Source organism: Haliotis rufescens, unplaced genomic scaffold (assembly GCF_023055435.1).
Source record: "Haliotis rufescens isolate VD_foot unplaced genomic scaffold, xgHalRufe1.0.p SCAF_19, whole genome shotgun sequence".
NCBI classification, from domain to species: domain Eukaryota; kingdom Metazoa; phylum Mollusca; class Gastropoda; order Lepetellida; family Haliotidae; genus Haliotis; species Haliotis rufescens.
In genome coordinates, this window is record NW_025963879.1 from 25,351,141 (window position 1) to 25,372,184 (window position 21,044).

At 42.7% G+C, this 21,044-nt stretch overlaps 2 protein-coding genes across 2 annotated transcripts; one reads left to right on the forward strand and one right to left on the reverse strand.

Annotated features, from left to right (window-relative positions):
- The first annotated feature begins 219 nt into the window (after positions 1-219).
- On the forward strand, positions 220-5,878 carry LOC124143277 (ankyrin-3-like). Its single transcript, XM_046512190.2, has 2 exons — positions 220-338; positions 1,694-5,878. Exon 2 carries the CDS (start codon positions 1,703-1,705, stop codon positions 3,488-3,490), a length of 1,788 nt encoding a protein of 595 aa, XP_046368146.1. The 5' UTR covers positions 220-338; positions 1,694-1,702; the 3' UTR covers positions 3,491-5,878.
- A 2,285-nt stretch (positions 5,879-8,163) lies between these two features.
- Positions 8,164-20,929, reverse strand: LOC124143276 (WD repeat-containing protein 88-like). Its single transcript, XM_048399093.1, has 11 exons — positions 20,650-20,929; positions 19,107-19,306; positions 16,792-16,855; positions 15,960-16,098; positions 14,923-15,049; positions 12,608-12,721; positions 12,267-12,337; positions 10,607-10,689; positions 9,456-9,524; positions 9,112-9,204; positions 8,164-8,636 (listed from the first exon to the last, which is right to left on the reverse strand). The coding sequence occupies exons 1-11, from the start codon at positions 20,761-20,763 to the stop codon at positions 8,508-8,510; spliced, it is 1,203 nt and encodes a 400-aa protein (XP_048255050.1). The 5' UTR covers positions 20,764-20,929; the 3' UTR covers positions 8,164-8,507.
- Positions 20,930-21,044: the final 115 nt, after the last annotated feature.

Genomic DNA, 21,044 nt, shown 5'->3' on the forward strand with positions numbered 1-21,044 from the left:
GGTTATAGTTGACGGAACTTTCACAAGGCTCATGCATGCGTAACATTAAAAATGAAAGCTAATATTCCAATAATTCACAGCCTAATTGAAGAACTGATATTTTTTTAATATAATCGACTTCCGGGCGATACACATTAATGTTGAGTGCTGCGACGTTCGCTTCCTCAAACTTTCTAGCGGCTGGTATCGTAAAGCAACAGGTCGCATAGAGTGATCTCCCTTAGAGCGACTGCAAGCTCCTTCCCAGCGTGTGACACCTTCGTTACACTCTCGGTATACAGAGCTCTGCGAACGGGATATCGCTATGAGGAGCTTGAGTTGACAGTTCGTTATTTGGAGTATGTTTCAGAAGCAAATATTATGTTATCTTTTGAACCAAAGTGATAATGACTGATGGACCATCTTACGGTGTTATAGGCCCATATCCGATAGCCGTGAGGGGTCCAACAGTCGAGACAATACCCTGCCTCACGTGAACTCGTTTGAGCTGTTGTTGGCAGCTTAGTTTTGTCTTGACTGTTGGACCCCTCACGACTCTCCACTTGAGTGATTAGTTATGGTTCGTGTTGAGAGTATCACTCCGAGTCTAAGTCAAACGCTGTTTTACAGACTATACTGATCACATGGTTTAATACTATGAGATACAGCTGTAGGCAAGTCAAACACCATATATGTGGATGCATCAGTTTATTAAGGAGGAAATGTGAAGAAAGCTGTTTATGAGGGTCCTGTTGGGGTATACTGTTTAGCAAAAAGTGACTAAAAACAACTGTCAAAAACGTAAAATGAGTCAAATTTAAAATGTAAAACATAACCCTCCTCTATAATAACTATAACTATATTGTTGATCATAATCGTGCTAAATTCCGTCTTTTGATCCAGACTCGATTATTACAGACCGCTGTCATGTAGATGGAATATTTCTGAGTGCAGCGTTAAACAGCAAACAAACAAACAAACATAAACTCATGGTATGATTTCATTTCGGGCTTCTTCTTTTTTAAGGGGCATGCGAGGTTAGCTGCGATCAATGACTTTATGAAACTGGCAGATGAAGTTTTGCAAGCAGCAAAAAGTTTATGGGTCAAGAACTTGTTAAATTAGGATGCATTATGGGCTCTGGGTGATGCTGCAGTTCTATAGACCATGTTTCCACTTCCTCAATATTTTTTGACTTCATGCTTACCAGTAGTTGGAACATTCTGAAAAATATACAATGTCCTCGCACATCTTAGTTATTGCACCCGTGAACATCCGGGGTAGATTAGATTTTCAGCAACCCATGCTTGCCATAAATTGCGACTTTGTTTGTCATAAGAGGCGACTAATGGGATCGGTTAGTCAGGCTTATTGACTTGGTTGATGCATGTCATTGTATCCCAATTGCGTGGATCAATGCTCATGACATCAATCACTGGATTGTGTTGTCCAGACTGGATTATTTCAGACCACTGTCATAGACCTGAAATATTTCTGTGTACATGTTAAACAACAAACAAACAAACAAACAAACTTAGTTATTGCATCTCCTTTCTAAACAACGTGTTGTCTATTTAAAGAGGAACTGCTATAGAAACTAAGAAACAAAGCCAGCCTAGGTTTAGCTACCAGAACATGTAGCGCAGTACCTCGCCAAATAAAAAAGTTAGTTTTTTTAAGTTTGACAGTTTACAATGTTTTGTTTGTGTTTCAGGATTTGGACATGGATGCATTGCATAAAGCTATATGTGCTGGGCAGATTGATGCAGTAAAGAAGCAGGTTGAGGCGGGTGTTGATGTCAACCATGTGTATGGCATGCAAGGAACAGCTCTGTGTAACGCCATTTCCTCGCATCAAACACGCATCGCTGAGTATTTGGTAGGGGCTGGTTGTGATGTTAACGCTACTGATTATGATGGAGAGCCGCCACTGTTGCTTGCCTTAAGGAAAGATGACTTAGCAGTTGCAAAGACATTAATCGATCATGAACTTTGTAATCTTAACAATGTCGACCCTGTGACAAAACAGACTGCTCTCTGCTATGCCTCATTGAACAGGTTAGTTGACATTGTAGTTCAACTAGTTGAAAGTGGTCGTTGTGATGTGACGAAATCTGACACTGACAACAATACTGCAATGCATCTGGCTGTGTTGAAGCAGCACCAAGATGTCCTGAAGATTCTGTCTAGAATTCCAGAGCTGAAGACTCTGTGGAACAAGGGTGGACTTGCGCCGCTCCACATCGCTGCACTGAATGGGGATATTGAAACTTTAGACCTGCTGTATCCTAGCAACACAGGAGCCCAACATACTCTGATGGAGCCATTATTTGGGAAAGTGGACTTTGAGACTAGCAGTAAGCATCCAACCAAAGATCTGAGCATAAGAACTCGCTACACCAATGATACCCCGTTACACTACGCTGTGAGAGAGAGTCATCGACAAATGGTGGAAACACTCATCAAAAGAGGGGTTAACATCGATGCTCAGAACAACGTGGCTCAGACACCATTGCTGATTGCATGTGGGAACAATGACCTTGACATTGTTCTGCTCTTACTGGAAAACAGAGCAGAACCAAACACACTGGGCACGCTCAGCAACATCACAGACTCCGTGACCATCCTGTTGCTGAGAGATCGGCAGATCAGTCCACTGGGTGCTGCTGCATACTGTGATAACTTGCCTCTAGCTGAGACTCTGGTCCATCATGGAGCGGACATGAACAGGAAGGATGATCGGGGCCAGACCCCTCTCTTTGTTGCCTTCATTCAGAATTCTCCTGACACAGCCATGTTCCTGCTGTGCACGGCTCTGGAACAAGCCGTGGACATCTCATCCCACAACTACTGCGGTGACACCCTGCTCCATGCTGTTGTCCGGTGCACGGAGAAAGCGTATGAGTTGTCATGTTTCCTCATAGGGTTGGGATGCCCAACAGGTGTCCGGAATCGCCTAGGTAACCTGCCAATCCACGAAGCTATTGCTCATGAGAATGAAGATGTAGTCCGAGCTATTGTTGATGAAGGTGGTGACGTTACAGAACTCGACAGGAGTGGGACGTCACCCATGCATTTGGCAGCCTTAGTGGGAAATATAGAAATTGCAAAATTTCTCTTAGCTCACGGCGCTGACATCAATGAATTGTCAGACTGTGGCAAGACTCCTCTCTTCATGGCTCTAGAATCAGAAATGGTGACATTTGCCCAGTTCCTAGTCAGGAGTGGATGTAAACTGACAATGGAGAGGTACCTGTACGAGGATTTTGACTTTGATCATAGTGACGAGGAAGACCTTCCGATGATTCTCCTGGACGAGGAGGGCTTCCATGAATGGCTGAAGGTCCAAGCAGGGACTCCGCAGAGCCTGCTGACTCTGACTCTTGAGAGTATCAGGGATGTCTACAGGAAGAATCCAAGCACTTTCATCAACATATCATCACTTCCACTCCCAGCCAAGCTGGTTGACAAACTGCTGTACAGAGACCTTGTGGTGGAGGAGGAGATGTAGATCTGATGTCACTCCCAGCCACACTGGTTGACAAACTGCTGTACAGAGACCTTGTGGTGGAGGAGATGTAGATCTGATGTCACTCCCAGCCAAGCTGGTTGACAAACTGTTGTACAGGGACCTTGTGGTGGAGGAGGAGATGTAGATCTGATGTCACTCCCAGCCATGCTGGATGACAAACTGCTGTATTGAGACCTTGTGGTGGAGGAGGAGATGTAGATCTGATGTCACTCCCAGCCACACTGGTTGACAAACTGCTGTACAGGGACCTTGTGGTGGAGGAGGAGATGTAGATCTGATGTCACTCCCAGCCATGCTGGTTGACAAACTGCTGTACAGTGACCTTGTGGTGGAGGAGGAGAGGTAGATCTGATGTCACTCCCAGCCACGCTGGTTGACAAACTGCTGTACAGGGACCTTGTGGTGGAGGAGGAGATGTAGATCTGATGTCACTCCCAGCCATGCTGGTTGACAAACTGCTGTACAGTGACCTTGTGGTGGTGGAGGAGATGTAGATCTGATGTCACTCCCAGCCACGCTGGTTGACAAACTGCTGTACAGGGACCTAGTGGTGGAGGAGGAGATGTAGATCTGATGTCACTCCCAGCCATGCTGGTTGACAAACTGCTGTACAGGGACCTCGTGGTGGAGCAGGAGATGTAGATCTGATGTCACTCCCAGCCACGCTGGTTGACAAACTGTTGTACAGAGACCTTGTGGTGGTGGAGGAGATGTAGATCTGATGTCACTCTCAGCCAAGCTGGTTGACAAACTGCTGTACAGGGACCTTGTGGTGGAGGAGGAGATGTAGATCTGATGTCACTCCCAGCCAAGCTGGTTGACAAACTGCTGTACAGGGACCTTGTGGTGGAGGAGGAGATGTAGATCTGATGTCACTCCCAGCCACGCTGGTTGACAAACTGTTGTACAGAGACCTTGTGGTGGTGGAGGAGATGTAGATCTGATGTCACTCTCAGCCAAGCTGGTTGACAAACTGCTGTACAGGGACCTTGTGGTGGAGGAGGAGATGTAGATCTGATGTCACTCCCAGCCACGCTGGTTGACAAACTGTTGTACAGAGACCTTGTGGTGGTGGAGGAGATGTAGATCTGATGTCACTCTCAGCCAAGCTGGTTGATTAACTGCTGTACAGGGACCTTGTGGTGGAGGAGGAGATGTAGATCTGATGTCACTCCCAGCCACGCTGGTTGACAAACTGTTGTACAGAGACCTTGTGGTGGAGGAGGAGATGTAGATCTGATGTCACTCCCAGCCACACTGGTTGACAAACTGCTGTACAGGGACCTTGTGGTGGAGGAGGAGATGTAGATCTGATGTCACTCTCAGCCATGCTGGTTGACAAACTGTTGTACAGGGACCTTGTGGTGGAGGAGGAGATGTAGATCTGATGTCACTCCCGGCCATGCTGGTTGACAAACTGCTGTACAGGGACCTTGTGGTGGAGGAGGAGATGTAGATCTGATGTCACTCCCAGCCACACTGGTTGACAAACTGCTGTACAGGGACCTTGTGGTGGAGGAGGAGATGTAGATCTGATGTCACTCCCAGCCACACTGGTTGACAAACTGCTGTACAGGGACCTTGTGGTGGAGGAGGAGATGTAGATCTGATGTCACTCCCAGCCATGCTGGTTGACAAACTGCTGTACAGGGACCTTGTGGTGGAGGAGGAGATGTAGATCTGATGTCACTCCCAGCCATGCTGGTTGACAAACTGCTGTACAGGGACCTTGTGGTGGAGGAGGAGATGTAGATCTGATGTCACTCCCAGCCATGCTGGTTGACAAACTGCTGTATAGGGACCTTGTGGTGGAGGAGGAGATGTAGATCTGATGTCACTCCCAGCCACGCTGGTTGACAAACTGCTGTACAGGGACCTTGTGGTGGAGGAGGAGATGTAGATCTGATGTCAGTTCCATCCATGTTGAAATATATGAATTTAAGATACCTACTTATCGTTGAGCTTAAAAGTATTGTTCACAATTTGTTGTTAGAAGTGTGACATTGTTTGCTTTGTTTGGTTTGATGGAAAGATGATTTATCATGTTTATGACCTTGTTTTGATAGATGTGTTACAATGTTTGTTTTGTTTGGTTTGCTGGAAAGTTCCTTTATCATGTTTATGACATTGTTGGACATTTACAATTGATATGCTGTGATATTTAGTCTAGCATGCCTTATTTGGGCATCTTAACCCATTATTTATTAGTTTTTTCACTTGTGAAGTCATAAAATCCCTGTTTGTTGAAGATTTTCAATCCATTGTCATGATTGTTGCCACTGTGACCTATTGGGATTATGGTAACATGGTGCTTCCATACATTTCTGTCTCTCTGAGTCTTCACACTCTCTGCCTCAGATTTTAAAATCTTATCACACTCACTGGCCATTGGTCAGAATCACCCACACAATGGCGCATTGATGATTTAGCATTACACCACTGCCACAGGCTAATTTGCATATCATGTGACCAAACGTTTCTCTTGTTTATAAACAAACACATTTATTCTGAAATTAGAGCAGACTGGCCTATTGCAAGCCTTTTAGTGCACTTTTCATATTGTTTTGCATAATTATGCAGATATATTACCACAACAGTGAGTGAGTGAGTAAGGTTTAACGCCACTTTTAGCAATATTCCAGTAATATGGCGGGGGACACAAGAAATGGGCTTCACACATTATACCTTAGTGGGGAATCGAACCTGGGTCTACCGTTTTATGAGCGAAAGCTTACCCCACTGCCCCTTGACCAGAACAGCAAAAGTGAGAAGCATGACTTTATGTTGCTGTACATCAAACTGACCGTATCGCTAACTCTCCCTAAGACTTTGACTGGACATGGAACCGTACAACTAAGGCTAAAAAAAATAATGGTCTTGGTTCTCAGGCACTGCCCACATCATCATAAAGTTCATTACACATGTCGTTTTTGTTCCCATTTTCATTTTTTTTGTGCATTGTGTTTAAGTATTAGGATTTTTTTTTAAAATTTGAAAATGGAAATAAAAACAAAATGTGCAGCAGACTTTATGATGATGCAGGTGGCGCCTGAGAACCAAGACTATTAATTTTTTTTAGCCTAAGGTAAACAGAATCAATACGCACATGGAAATAGGATATTCTCAGTGACAGATAACCATTTCATGAGATGTATTCATCTAAATGGGTAGATTTTTAAATTTGTGGCAGAGGTATGAAGTTGACCTTGAGAAACACCAGGTCAGAGAGTGAGAATCACCATCTTCTTTTGTTATGAATGATGTTTTCCTTTGTGATTTTATACTATAACTACAAGATTGTGTCTTGGGTGAGAATACCAACTCCATTGCTTTGTGGTAGAGTGACGGGCCAGTGAGCGGAAGGCCCGGGGTTGGATCCTTGGCTTGGATCCCTGGGCTCGTCAGCCAAAAAATGCTATAACAAGGACTGATGGGCTCTAAACCAATTTCACCTCACCCCTGGTGAGACTCACTCTTTCCAGGATTCACAAGGATGAGGAAACCTAGTATGGACACTGCCTTGTGCCTTACATCATGTGTGCCATAAGTACAGAGGAACTAGTTAGATTCACACTTTAAGGAATGTGTCGACAATCTGAGGCCAGCAAATCCTGTTGGACAAGACACTGATTTGTTGTGGCCTATTGTGAGACTTGTTACAAAGATTTAACCCTCTCAACTGTCTTCTTCCATTGTTCTCATATTTTGGGGATATGCCATATCAGCATTAACATGTGTAGAAAGCATGATATTTTGTTGTGTTTTGTGGTGCTACATGGACATCTGTGTGCCAAATGTATTAAAAGTTATTTTTAACAAGTTGAGACTTTATTTTCAGTAAATATCTGTGTTGCCATGGTGAGAATAAATCTGGCTCCACCTTTTGGGAGAATGTGGTGTTGCCATGGTTATAATTAAACTGGTTCTACTGTTTCGGAGAAAGTGGTGTTGCCATGGTAATCATTGACCTGGCTCCTATGTGGGAGAATGTGATGTTGCCATGGTTATTATCCACCTGGCTCCACTGTGTGGGAGAATGTGGTGTTGCCATGGTAATCATTGACCTGGCTCCTGTGTGGGAGAATGTGATGTTGCCATGGTAATCATTGACCTGGCTCCACTGTGTGGGAGAATGTGGTGTTGCCATGGTAATCATTGACCTGGCTCCTGTGTGGGAGAATGTGATGTTGCCATGGTAATCATTGACCTGGCTCCACTGTGTGGGAGAATGTGATGTTGCCATGGTAATCATTGACCTGGCTCCACTGTGTGGGAGAATGTGGTGTTGCCATGGTAATCATTGACCTGGCTCCTGTGTGGGAGAATGTGATGTTGCCATGGTAATCATTGACCTGGCTCCACTGTGTGGGAGAATGTGATGTTGCCATGGTAATCATTGACCTGGCTCCACTGTGTGGGAGAATGTGGTGTTGCCATGGTAATCATTGACCTGGCTCCACTGGGGGAGAATGTGGTGTTGCCATGGTAATCATCAACCTGGCTTCACTGGGGGAGAATGTGGTGTTACCATAGTTATTTTAACCCTGGTTCCGCTGGTATTAATGTTGTAATACACAAAGTTTGTTGCAACAAGGTGCATACCACTTACTGGACGTTCCCTTGTTCCATGGTATGCCAAAGACAACACAGGCTGAAGATCTTCACATTTTATTGCAGTGTCTCTCAACTCTGATACATGTTCATCATTTATCGAAGGTAACTGCATCTCACACACTGAATTAAAGTGCAGGACATCACTGTCAATTATTGAAAGGTATCTTGGAGGGATCAGTGTCAGGATCAGTGTCAGGAAAACCATCAATGATATTTAATACACACGACATGATGCAGTGAATGGCTTGATGGCCTGGCTTGTGGAATGCTGACAGTGAAATCCTTGAATCATACATTTGTCAAAAAGAGACAAAGATTCAATGATACTGACATGATAAAACCATGTCTATCACAGATAAGGGTCATTTAAAATGATGCTAAGCTAAGCCACTGGTTCATGAATCTCCAGCCATGTCTTGCCCGGGTCTTGGAGTCGACAGAAAACGCACAGAGTCAAATCGCGGAAGTTGTCCAGCTGAGCTATTGAGAAAGGCTTGCTGCATGTTGAACACTGAAAAGTAATAATAATCACCATGTTAGAATAAGACTGACCACTACCAACTGCCAAAGAGGTGCTAGGTCCCATCGTTATATGACTATGACAAGATGTTCCAATTACTCTGATTAGACACTTCAGCAACCACTTCACATGAAGCATTCTCCTGGGTACCCACCTGTCACAAACTTATTTAATTAAAGGTGTCTTTGGTACAAAAACCTTTATCATTTCCCCTGATTTTCATTTATGAAAAGAGGGTTGGTGCTGTTATATTCTCATGTAATCCTCTTCCTGAGGCAAGGGAGTTAATAGACTATAAAAGTCCAATTTCCACCCTTGCCGAACTACGTTGGAATTTCATGGCTCAATTGTAGCGCCACCAGTGGCTATTACGAGTCCTTTCTCTTCCTACTGAACAATCAGATTCCACCTCTCACATCTCTTGCATTTGTTTTAAACAAAATGGCAATAGTTGTGTTGACCCTACCTTGATGACCTTGAGACCTATGGACTTCCTGTTCTCAAGGACAACAGGGATCTTGTCGGTATCCTCAACATTCCACAGTCGGACGGTCTCGTCCTGCAAATCACATATTGGTTATTGTCTAAAATTGGTGTCAGTGTCATTGCTCCTTAAATGAGGAGTAACAATCAACCCCTAATCCCTAGCGACATTCTGATCATAGCCCTTTATGTACTATTTGTCGATCACCATTTCCATAGATAATGTTGTGTAGACAAGAGGTTATTAAAAAATGTAAAAAGCTCCATACTTTTTCCATTTGACAAACATAGAAGACTACAACATATCATTTGCAACCCTACATATACCTTTGAACAAGAGATAAGCCACTTCTGGTCCTCGCTGAAGCAGACGTCATTTATCCAGTCTGTGTGTCCCTGGAGTTTGAAAACAGTTACAGTATTGCATGCTACTACTAGTAAAACAACTTTCTTTTTTTGTGTAAATTATTTCATCTAACATACATGAGGGAGTGGATGAGTGAGTGAGTTGGGTTTAATGCTGGTTTGAACAGTATTTCAGGTAATCATCATCTGGTTTGAACAGTATTTCAGGTCATCATCATCATCATCATCATCATCATCATCAGGGCTGATCTGGTACACAAACATTATCACAGACCCTGGCCCTGCCAACAGATGCAACTCTGCACAGCAAATTGTGGCACCATAGATCACTTTGCAATTTGTTCCTTCTCTCAAAATTTTCGAGAAAGTATCCTTGGAACTTGATGTAGTTCATTGGATTTATTGCAAGTCCTGACTGGCCAGTGATGTGCTCCCAATAGAATCATCAGTACTTCACAGGTTTCTTTTCTTACACAATGCTCGGGGCACGGGTGGCCCAGTCGTCTAAGGTGTCGCGATTTGCTGTGCAGAGTTGCGTCGCTTGGACACGCCAGAAACCTATGATTGTGGGTTCGAATCCCGGTTCGCCCTGATTATGTTTCTAGGTATGTCAGCACCATACCCGTGCTCGTGGGTTTCACCAAAGTGGTAAAAGTCTGAGACCTGCATCACTTCGGGCTTTCCTCCAACATTAAGCTGACACGCCGTGATATAACTGGAATACTGTTAAAAGCGGCGTTAAACCAAACTCACTCACTCACTACACAATGCTCCTTCTTTACCTCTGCGTGTGTGCGTGTGCGGACTAGTTCGGTCTTGTGCCAGTTTTCTGGTGCCAGGCCACTGAGATACAACTCCGCAGTTTAAAATGGAAACCCTACTCAGACACAGTATATCAAAATCAACTCCGAGCTGACCAGTCCTTGTTCTATTCCCTTTATGCAAAGCACCAGTCAGGATAAAAACAATTTTTCTAATAAACATCTTTTAACATCTTTTGGTATGATGCGGCCACATGGTTTATCGCTTTATAGATACAATTTTCCAACACACAAGGATTATAGACAGGACAAATCGTGGATCTGATCCCCGGGTGTACTGTGGTATTGTACCTGTAACTTGATCTTCTGGACATGGTTGTCTGTGTCCCACACCACCACACTATGGTCATACGAGCCCGTCACCAACATCAGGCCTGAAAACATCCCATAATTCAACATCAGGCCTGAAAACATCCCACAATTCAACATCAGGACTTAAAACACTACACAATTCAACTTCAGGCCTAAAAACACCACATGATTCAACATCAGGCCAGTAAACACCACACGATTCAATATTAGGCCTGAAAACATCACACGATTTAAAATCAGGCCTGAAAACATCACACGATTTAACATCAGGCCTGAAAACATCACACAATTCAACATCAGGCCTGAAAACATCACACAATTCAACATCCGGCCTGTAAACATCACACAATTAAACATCAGGCCTGAAAACATCGCACAATTCAACTTCAGGCCTGAAAACACCACACGATTCAACTTCAGGCCTGAAAACACCACACGATTCAACTTCAGGCCTGAAAACATCACACGATTCAACATCAGGCCTGTAAACATCACACGATTCTACATCAGGCCTGAAAACATCACATGATTTAACATCAGGCCTGTAAACACCACACGATTCAACATCAGGCCTGAAAACACAACAAGATTCAACATCAGGCCTGAAAACATCACACGATTCAACATCAGGCCTGTAAACATCACACGATTCAACATCAGGCCTGAAAACATCCCACGATTCAACTTCAGGCCTGTAAACACAACACTATTCAAAATCAGGCCTGAAAACATCCCACGATTCAACATCAGGCCTGTAAACATCACATGATTCAACATCAGGCCTGAAAACATCACACGATTCAACATCAGGCCTGAAAACATCACACGATTTAACATCAGGCCTGAAAACATCCCACAATTCAACATCAGGCCTGAAAACATCACACAATTCAACATCCGGCCTGTAAACATCACACAATTAAACATCAGGCCTGAAAACATCCCACGATTCAACATCAGGCCTGTAAACATCACATGATTCAACATCAGGCCTGAAAACATCACACGATTCAACATCAGGCCTGAAAACATCACACGATTTAACATCAGGCCTGAAAACATCACACAATTCAACATCAGGCCTGAAAACATCACACAATTCAACAACAGGACAAAATGAGTGTTTGTTGTAAGGACTTGTTTGTTTACAAGTAATGTGAAAGATATCAGCTTGTGTTGTCTGTATCATACCATGTAACAAGGGAACAACCAGAATGTGGTAGGCACCTTGTTGACCAGGCTGCAAGAAACTTTGTGTATGAAAGGTATGTGGTTGGTGTGATTGTTGTTTAACACCACACTCAGCAATATTTCAGCTGTAAGATGGTGTCCTGTAAATAATCGAGTGATCTGTATTGTGAACAGCAATCCAAAACAAACCAACCACAAACCACATTTCCCAGAAGGCAAAACACTTTCACACCAACACAACAGATTGCCAAACTGACCAAACGTCTTTTGAGTTCACTGTCTTGGAGACCAGATTATGGCATTTATTTTCACAATGGATTGAGATTGTGATGTAACACAGAATCTTACTGAAACTAACACACAGGTGTTTGTTAACAATGGAGGCAGCCCCAGGTCTGCCCATTTGGCAGAGATGTGAATATAAAGGCATCATCAGGGAGCATCTTACCATCTTTGCTGAAATTACAGCAGCTGACTGACCCCTCATGCTGACCCTTCAGACACACCGAGCCCTTGGACCTGCAAGTATATTCACACACATAATTCATGCAACTTCCTGTTCCTAAGCACAAGAGAGCTACTTGATAAATCGCCAAGAACAATGATTTGTTCCACGTGGCAATGTCATTACCTGTACATCCCCCTGGCAATGTCATTACCTGTACATCCCCGTGACAATGTCATTATCTGTACATCCCCCCCCAATGTCATTACCTGTTCCCCCCCCCCCCCCCCCCCCCCCCCGTGACAATGTCATTACCTGTACATCCCCCCCCCTAATGTCATTACCTGTACATCCCCGTGGCAATGTCCCACTGCTGCACAGTCTTGTCCCATGAGGTTGTGGCAAACTTCCGCTCATCCTTCGAGATCGCACAGCATGACACAATGTTGAAGTGGCCTCTGCAGAGTTACACAAGAACGGGTTACTGTCAAGGTGGAGTTGGGACCAGAAAATCCAGGGATTGATATTACGAACAACCTATGATTATGCAACATTATTGCATAAAATGTCCATCAACTGAATTACCCATATATGTTCTTGAGAATCCTCTTCAGCAATGTCCACAGCTTCGGTGTAGGTTCTAACACTGTTATCAAGCAGTGATGTACAGAGTATGGTTGACAGAACAGTTGAGTGGAGTGGGATGTCGTACTACTCAACTGTATAAACACTGCCTCTAGGGATGGGATGGGTTACACGAATACTCACGTCGTGTGGGTACTGACCGTTGTTAGTCACGTGATTTATTGTTCAAGGACAAAACTTATCTAGAACTCTATGGGTACACTACAAATCATTAGTGTTCACATTTATTTCTGACTATTCACCCATTCCTTCTGACCTCTAAAGGTTTGAATAAAGATAAAACTTCAGTCAACTTCAGTGTATGCATGACCAGATCATTTTATCTAAGTATCTAAATACATTTTGACAGGGCTGCAGTCAAACTATTCCCAATCAGACATTTGTCCCCAACGCTTGAGGCCTGCAGTGGGTACCTGGGTAGGGTTGGGTAACGGGGTCGGGTACCCGGGTCGTAAAGTTGACCTCGTCCCAGCCCAAACTGCCTCATACCCGTTTATATATGCTGTCAACCATACTCTGTACATCACTTGCTTGATAACGGTGTAACCTAACGGTACAGCAAAACGTTGCTACTAATAATAATAAAGAAGTTGTTCATCCATATATCTTATCCTTACTAAGTACTCCAACTTCTAAATGCCTCTCAAAGAAGTCATGTCAAGTAGTCAATACTTCACAGGTTTGTAGACACTATCTTCCTCATCCCCAGGGAATGAATAGTGTTGATATGGTGCGCAGTTGTGACAGGTATTTAGGTTTAATCAAGTAATGAAATGAGCTGTGTTAAACTCACAGAAGTCAAATGAGCCTAGTATGGATCAGAAAGTCGTTGCACAAGAAATAGTTGCTGGCTTCCCTCTCGCTCAATCTCATTAAAATCAGATCTTAGTTCTCGCTACCGCTTAACAAAGATCTGAGGACATCCCATTATGGGTCACCTCAGACCGACCTTGCACGAACTTTGACCGACCAATGGAATGACAAATCAGAAGGCAGCTTTCTCGAGCTTTACTGCACTAATTTCAATTACGCTTCGAAACATATTTGGACAAATTCTCGATTACAAATTTGAAACCTGAACAAAGGAACATTCTGGTATGGCTACAGTTGTTAAACACATAACTATCGTTCGGAGTTTTCGAGGCTGCATGATCAGAAATCACATTCTGACTGTCACTTTCATAATCTGGTAAGCGATGTTCTGATTGGTCGGATGAAAGGTCGTTCTGACGTGACCCCTAATGGGATGTCCTCAGATCTTTGCTTAGTGGTAGCGAGAACTGAGGTCTGATTTTAATGAGATTGCCTCTCGCTGGAACCAGGGCATCGCTTGGTGCGTTATTCAAAACAGCGATTACACTGCAAAGCTGTCCTATGGATTCATGGGTGATGAGGAACATAGTGTATACAAACCAGTGATGTGTTCACGGTGGCCTTCACCCAGTCAACACTTTCTCAACTTGTTTCAACTCACCCCATCTTCCTGAGGCAAGGGAGTTAACTGACTGTAAAAGTCCACTTTCCACCCTTACTGAATTATGCTGGTATTACTGGGCTCGATCGTAGCGCCACCAGTGGCTATTACGAGTCATATCCCTTATATGTCCCTCATACTGTCCAATCAGATTCCACCTCTAATATCACTTGCATTTGCTTCAAATAAAATAGCATCACCCAGTGAAGACGATCTGATTGATAATCAAGATCTGTTTTGTAATAAAACGGGTCTTACTTTGCGAAGTGCATCACATCATGTTAGTACCTTGATTAAAAACATGAAAAGATTTGGAAATATCTGTTGACGCTAAGTTGTTGGTAAACATGCTTTGCAAAATCCTACAATCAGCCAAAAACTGCACAGCAGTTTACAGACTGTTTACGATTTTGATTGGACTATGCCTAGACTTGTTAGTCCAGCCAAAATAGAACTCCCTAATTGCAGCGTAGTGCGGCAAGGGTGGAAACTGGACTTTTATAGTTTGTTAACTCTCTTGCCTCGGGAAGTTCAACTCACTCCAGCTGAATGGTGGTCGTACAGGTCCTGAGATCGAAGAACTTGGTCACCCTATCCATGGATGTAGTGATGACCTTATCATCCTTGGGGGCGAAGATGCAGCTGGTGATGGTGCTCGAATGGTGGTCTGGAAAACACAAGGAACCGATGCAGAAGTTGAAACTCCAGGAGATTTGCCCAGTATGTCCTACAGGTTTGACAGACACATGGGGTTCACATTCAATACATTCTCTGTCACATTAAGACCAGGGGTAGCAAGATTCAGACATTGTGGTTTTCTTGTCTCTCATAATATGATATTGTGATTATTAAGCATGATAAGGCATCAATTCATTCTGAGTGACTTCTTGAGTTTGGTTTAACGCTGCTTTGAACAGTATTCAGTCATATCACAGCGTGTCGGCTTGATGTGGGAGGAAAGCTTTGGGTGATGCAGGTCTATGGCAGTACCACTTCGGTGAAACCCATCAACCATTATGGTACTGACAAACATAGAAGCGTAAACAAGACGAACAGGGATTCGAACCCATGATAACCGGCTTCTGGCCAACCTAAGGGATGCAACAGCAAATTGAGGCACTGGAGACGACAGACCCTTTTTCACTCAGATGTCCAATAATTGTTCACAAGTTGCACATCCACATACAGCACTCACTAGAATGATGACATGGCGCGTTCTATACCAACACATTTTCTCTATCCCTAGCAGATCAAGTTGATTGCAGTGTGTGGGGGCACGGGTGGCCCAGTCGTCTAAGGCGCCGCAATTCGTTATGCAGAGTTGCGTCCCTTGGGCATGCCAGAAACCTATGATTGTGGGTTCGAATCCTGGTTCGCCCCAATTTTGTTTCTAGGTTTGTCAGCACCATACCCTTGCTCATGGGTTTCACCAAAGTGGTAAATGTCTGAGACCTGCATCACTTCAGGCTTTCCTCCCACATTAAGCTGACAAGCCGTGATATAACTGGAATATTGTTAAAAGCGGCGTTAAAGCCAACTCACTCACTGATTGCAGTGTCGAACTATTCATCTGCTACCTTTGAGGTTGTGAATGATCTCCCCTGATCTGGTGTCCCAGATTTTCAGGATGTTGTCCATGTCAGAGCCGGAGCACACCATCTTCTCGTCATGTGACAGTTTACAGCAGGTGACGACCCCGCCATGCTTCCCGGACCACTAAATACAACAACGTAAACCTCAGTGCACATGTACCAGACCAGAACGACTTGTACTACACTAACTGAATTATCTTGAAATCTTGAAAACATGCCTCTTTTATCAACTTAAATATACATGAAACCCTGAAATGAAATGAGATGAGATAAATATGCTGTGTTTTCAAAGTACGGTCTGCGACTTTAGCCACTAGTCTGAACCTCAGCTAACACATGGTGGCCATTTTGAAAATCAGATTCCAACCTCTTGAACAAATTGAGATGTCATCATTGGTGGAAACAAGAATATGAAGTTTCAGCATCATTTTCCAGCAGCTTCAGAGGTGAATATGATGACAGATGAAGACGGATGCCAGGCAAATTTTGTTTGTTTGTTGTTTAACACTGCACTCAGCAATATTCCAGTTAGATCATGTGTATATGGCAACGGTCTATAAATAATCGAATCTGGACCAGACAATCAAGTGATTGACATCATGAGCATCGATCCATGCAATTGGGATACGATGACATGCATCAAAAAGTCAGCAAGCCTGACCCCTGGATCCCGTTAGTTGCCTCTTATGACAAGCATAGTCACTTTTTACGGCAAGCATGGGTTGCTGAAGACCTATTCTACCCCAGATCTTCAAGGGTATTCTGTCAGGTGAGGTAAGAATATTAAATAATCAAACATTATTTGCCCTTTTCTCACCTTTTCTGCAACTTTCTCAGTGTCCCAGAACTTGACCTTTTTGTCCCACCCACAACTGACAAAACTGAAAAATAATCAAACTATCTGCAACAAGACTCACACTCGTGTACACAGAGTCTATGTCTTCTTCCAAGTTGAATCAATGCAGCAATGAAATTAAAATATGTAATAATATTTTAATGTGAAGTTTACACCATATGGCTTTTCTATTGGTCGAGAGGTCCAATACTGAGGACCAACCATTCTAAGAACAGTCCATACCTTGATTACATAGAAACTATGCAATTGTTAGTTTGTTACCAAAAATATTGTATCATGAAAATACCATACACATGTTGCTGACACAGAATTATACATGTTATTAGATAGCTATGGGATAAATCACCAAAAATAATGAAGCGTGGTTTATTTGTGATTGTTCTATCATGATGTTGTTTCTGGGGATTTGAACATGCGCTCGCAACTTGATGAAGTTATTTCTCAGAGGAAAGTGTTTCATGAGTTGTTCCCCCATAAAGATGTAGCTTGACAATGCAGATGAATGCAATGGGGGAAAGATCGCACCCAAAAGTGGGAGATACATGATAATCGGCATTGGGAGAAAAGGTGCAGATAATTGACATGAAAATTGTGAGAAAACCCAAACATAATCCGCCTGTTCATAAAATGGATTTGTCTGACAATAACGAGGTCTGATTGCATTCAGGGAGTCATCATTATTTCAATATGGGTAAATGTTTTTTAAGCTTGTACATTTTATTGACATCCGTAAAAAGGCTGTACAAAATTTCATATCTCATTATCTGAAGTTGAATGAAAAAGATTGAAAATGCACAAGTGAACACACTTTATCCTAAATGGCTAGTATCCTTTAAATTAAGTGAGTGAGTTGGGTTTAACGCCGCTTTTAACAGTATTCCAGTCATATCACGGCGTGTCAGCTTAATGTGGGAGGAAAGCCCGAAGTGACGTAGGTCTCAGACGTTTACCATTTTGGTGAAACCCACGAGCACGGGTATGGTGCTGACAAACCTAGAAACATAATCAGGGCGAACCAGGATTCGAACCAACAATCATAGGTTTCTGGCATGCCCAAGGGATGCAACTCTGCACAGCGAATTGCGGCGCCTTAGACGACTGGGCCACCCGTGCCCCCCCCTTTAAATTAAGAATGGAAATGAGATGAAATAGTTACAACAGTTCAATAAGTGTGTTGCAGTAAGTTCCTTTTTCCTATACTTAATCCCAAGTACTTTTTTCACAAGGAATAAATCTGTAAGGTCGATTTTTTGTTTGGAGTTGATCACACATGACTGTTGTTATGCACAACAGATGTTGGTTACATGAGGAAATCCTGGAATGTGTTGTAGGAAAATAGGTTGCCATTCATTTTCTATCATTTGTACATGCAGTAATTGTCAACACCCTGTGGAACTTGCTACTCAAAACCATAGCAATTAACACTCATAGAAATTAACTATGTGTAAAGGAAAGTAATAATCATCATTGTATTTTTGGCACTTGACTGACAATCTTGCTAATTAGTCTTATCAGAGTGAAAAATGTTGTTTTAAAGAATATACATTGGCAGCAATACTTTAGTCTGTGTTTTGAGTGTTGCTAATTCATGCACTTTTATGAACTAAGTATTTTTGACCAATTAGGAGATAAACATACTGTGTTTTCAATGTAGAGCTAGGTTACCTGTAGATTTAACCCCGCTAAATTGAATTTGGAACTGAACGCGCATGCGTGATTCGAACCCACACTGCCAGAGTGAGGCACCAAATCGCCAGCACACAAGTCAGCGATCTAACCCACTCAGCCACCGAGGCTTCCACAAAAATGAAAGTCTGACAACTGGTAGTCTAGATCAGAACTTTGTGTACCCCTCTGACAAGTGTAAACTGGCACGGCTCCCATTGCTGAAAGCTATGAACACAGAAATGCCATTTAGAAAGAGGTCAAATGTAACAAATGCTATATTTGATAACACTTTCTTAGTAAAGTACAGATTCTCGTACTGTTTTGGGTTGAATACCATGCGGGATTCAAACCCACGCTGCCAGAGTGCGGCACCAAATCGTCAGCACACAAAGTCAGCTATCTAACCCACTCAGCCACCTTTTTAGATCGCTGATTTTGACTAGTGGACACAAACTGTTAGTTCCTAATGCTGGAGGATGATTTCTAGCCCCTTCACAAGGGGCATGTCAAAATGTCAATATTGTTGGTGTTTCTGGTGCAACTTCAATGTTATCAGTGAATGAATCACTCTGGTTTCATCTCTACAACTGTATCTGGTCATACTCTACCATTTCCCATCTGATGAGATCCTAGCTTCATTGACTGCCATGTCATGGATGTTGTCCAGGCTCTGTAGCACTCCCCCTGACTGGAAGCTCCAGAGCTTGACGCTCTTGTCATCTGACGCCGTCACAAATTTGGTACCATCGTTGAAAAACTGGCAGCTGTTTACTCCTTTCGAATGCTCCCTTAAAACTCGCATACGTACCTAGCAAACAAAAGACACAGTGACATGGTTCAAAAGAAAAAGGTGTAATAAAATGCAAAGGAGTCATATACTGTCAAAGGCTATGTATAAAGGACTATCCTATCAAGGGCTATGTACATATGAGGGGCGTTCAATAAGTCTTCCACGGAGGGCAGATTTCATTTGCCGGAACAGGAAATAGTCACTGGGGACTAAGTCTGGGCTGTAGGTTGGGTGATTTAACTGTACAACCCAGACTTAGCCCCAAGTGACTACTTCCTGTTCCGGCAAATGAAATCTGCCCTACGTGGAAGACGCTTCCAGGATGACGAGGACATAAAGGCTGCCACAGAGGCGTGGTTAGAGGGCCAATCTGCGGATTTCTATAAAAGTGGTATTAAAAGCTTGAAGGACAAATGGAATAAGTGTATTGAGGTGAATGGAGATTATACTGAAAATAAGTGCAAAAGATATTTTGTGACTTGGTCTTATATTGAAGTTGCAAAACTTATTGAACGCCCCTCGTTTCAACCAAGTGTCTCAAAAAATGTGTCCAAGCTAATCCAATGAGCCCTAATTTCCTTTTATACATGGTTTGGCTGAAAAATAATGGTACTTGTTTCTATGCAACTTTTGAATGAAAATAAATATTTGATGCATAATGATGCTTTGGTTAATACTTCTTGCTCACATTTCACACAGCTAGTTTTGAATCTTATCTTTTACAGAGATAGATGTGGAAGCTATAATTAATCTCCTTCTCAGTTTGGATGCACAATTCCAATTGGCCTCAACTTGGATATACTTACCTGATCATTAATTTATAACATTAGTTATCCTGCAAAACCTATTTCAACAAAATAATTATATATGGTAATAGACTTCGCTCAGCAATTACGAATGATCCTCTTACACGATTATTTATTTATCATTCAATTCTGATACTGTTGAGATGAGTGAAAGACACAGATAGTAATTATCATTCACTTCCAGTGTAACAAAGGTGTCTACGATTTCACTTCTGGTTTGTCTACGAATTCACCGCAAATTGTGTCTACGAGTTGGCGGTGTCTACAAATTCACCGCATCCCTTAGTCAGCGGTAGAAACTAACAGTTTCAGTCCACTAGTCCTTATAATGATAGCATATAGCAAAACCTTTAAAAATGTCAAAATTCTACTAGTCCTTAGGATACCTTTACTATTGGGCAGTTTGTCAAGGACTATAGGACTAGTGCCAATTTCTAACCCTGTTAGTGGTGTGCTGCAGTTGTTTACAGAATCCTGAATGGAAACCATGTTGTTAAAAAAACTGATTAAACAAAATATCGGTTTCTGTTAATTGGTCTAAAACTTAGAATATACCTGGGCTAAGTCTTCGTGTTCCCAGACGGCCTTGTCTTTCTGTGCATCATTTTGTGCTGCGAGATTTAGATCTCGACTCAGCTCCAGGGCCAAATCTAACTCATCTTCTGCCATGTTTCCAACAGTTTCCTTACTAATTACCTTTGAGCATGTCAAGTCGTCAGGTCTGGTTTATTTGTGACCTATACTGTTAATAAAATCTCACATGTTAAAGGCATTACAATATAACCTCATTCGTGTTTCGCAAACTTTTTGCGTCTATCGTTACCAACCGGAAGTTGGTCGGTGCGAGTCTGCGTGCGGTTGTCGTAACAAAAGGAAATACCGTTAATTAATTGAACAGTAAGATCGGGAATCATATTTTTATACTAACGATCTTGCATAAAGACAAAACC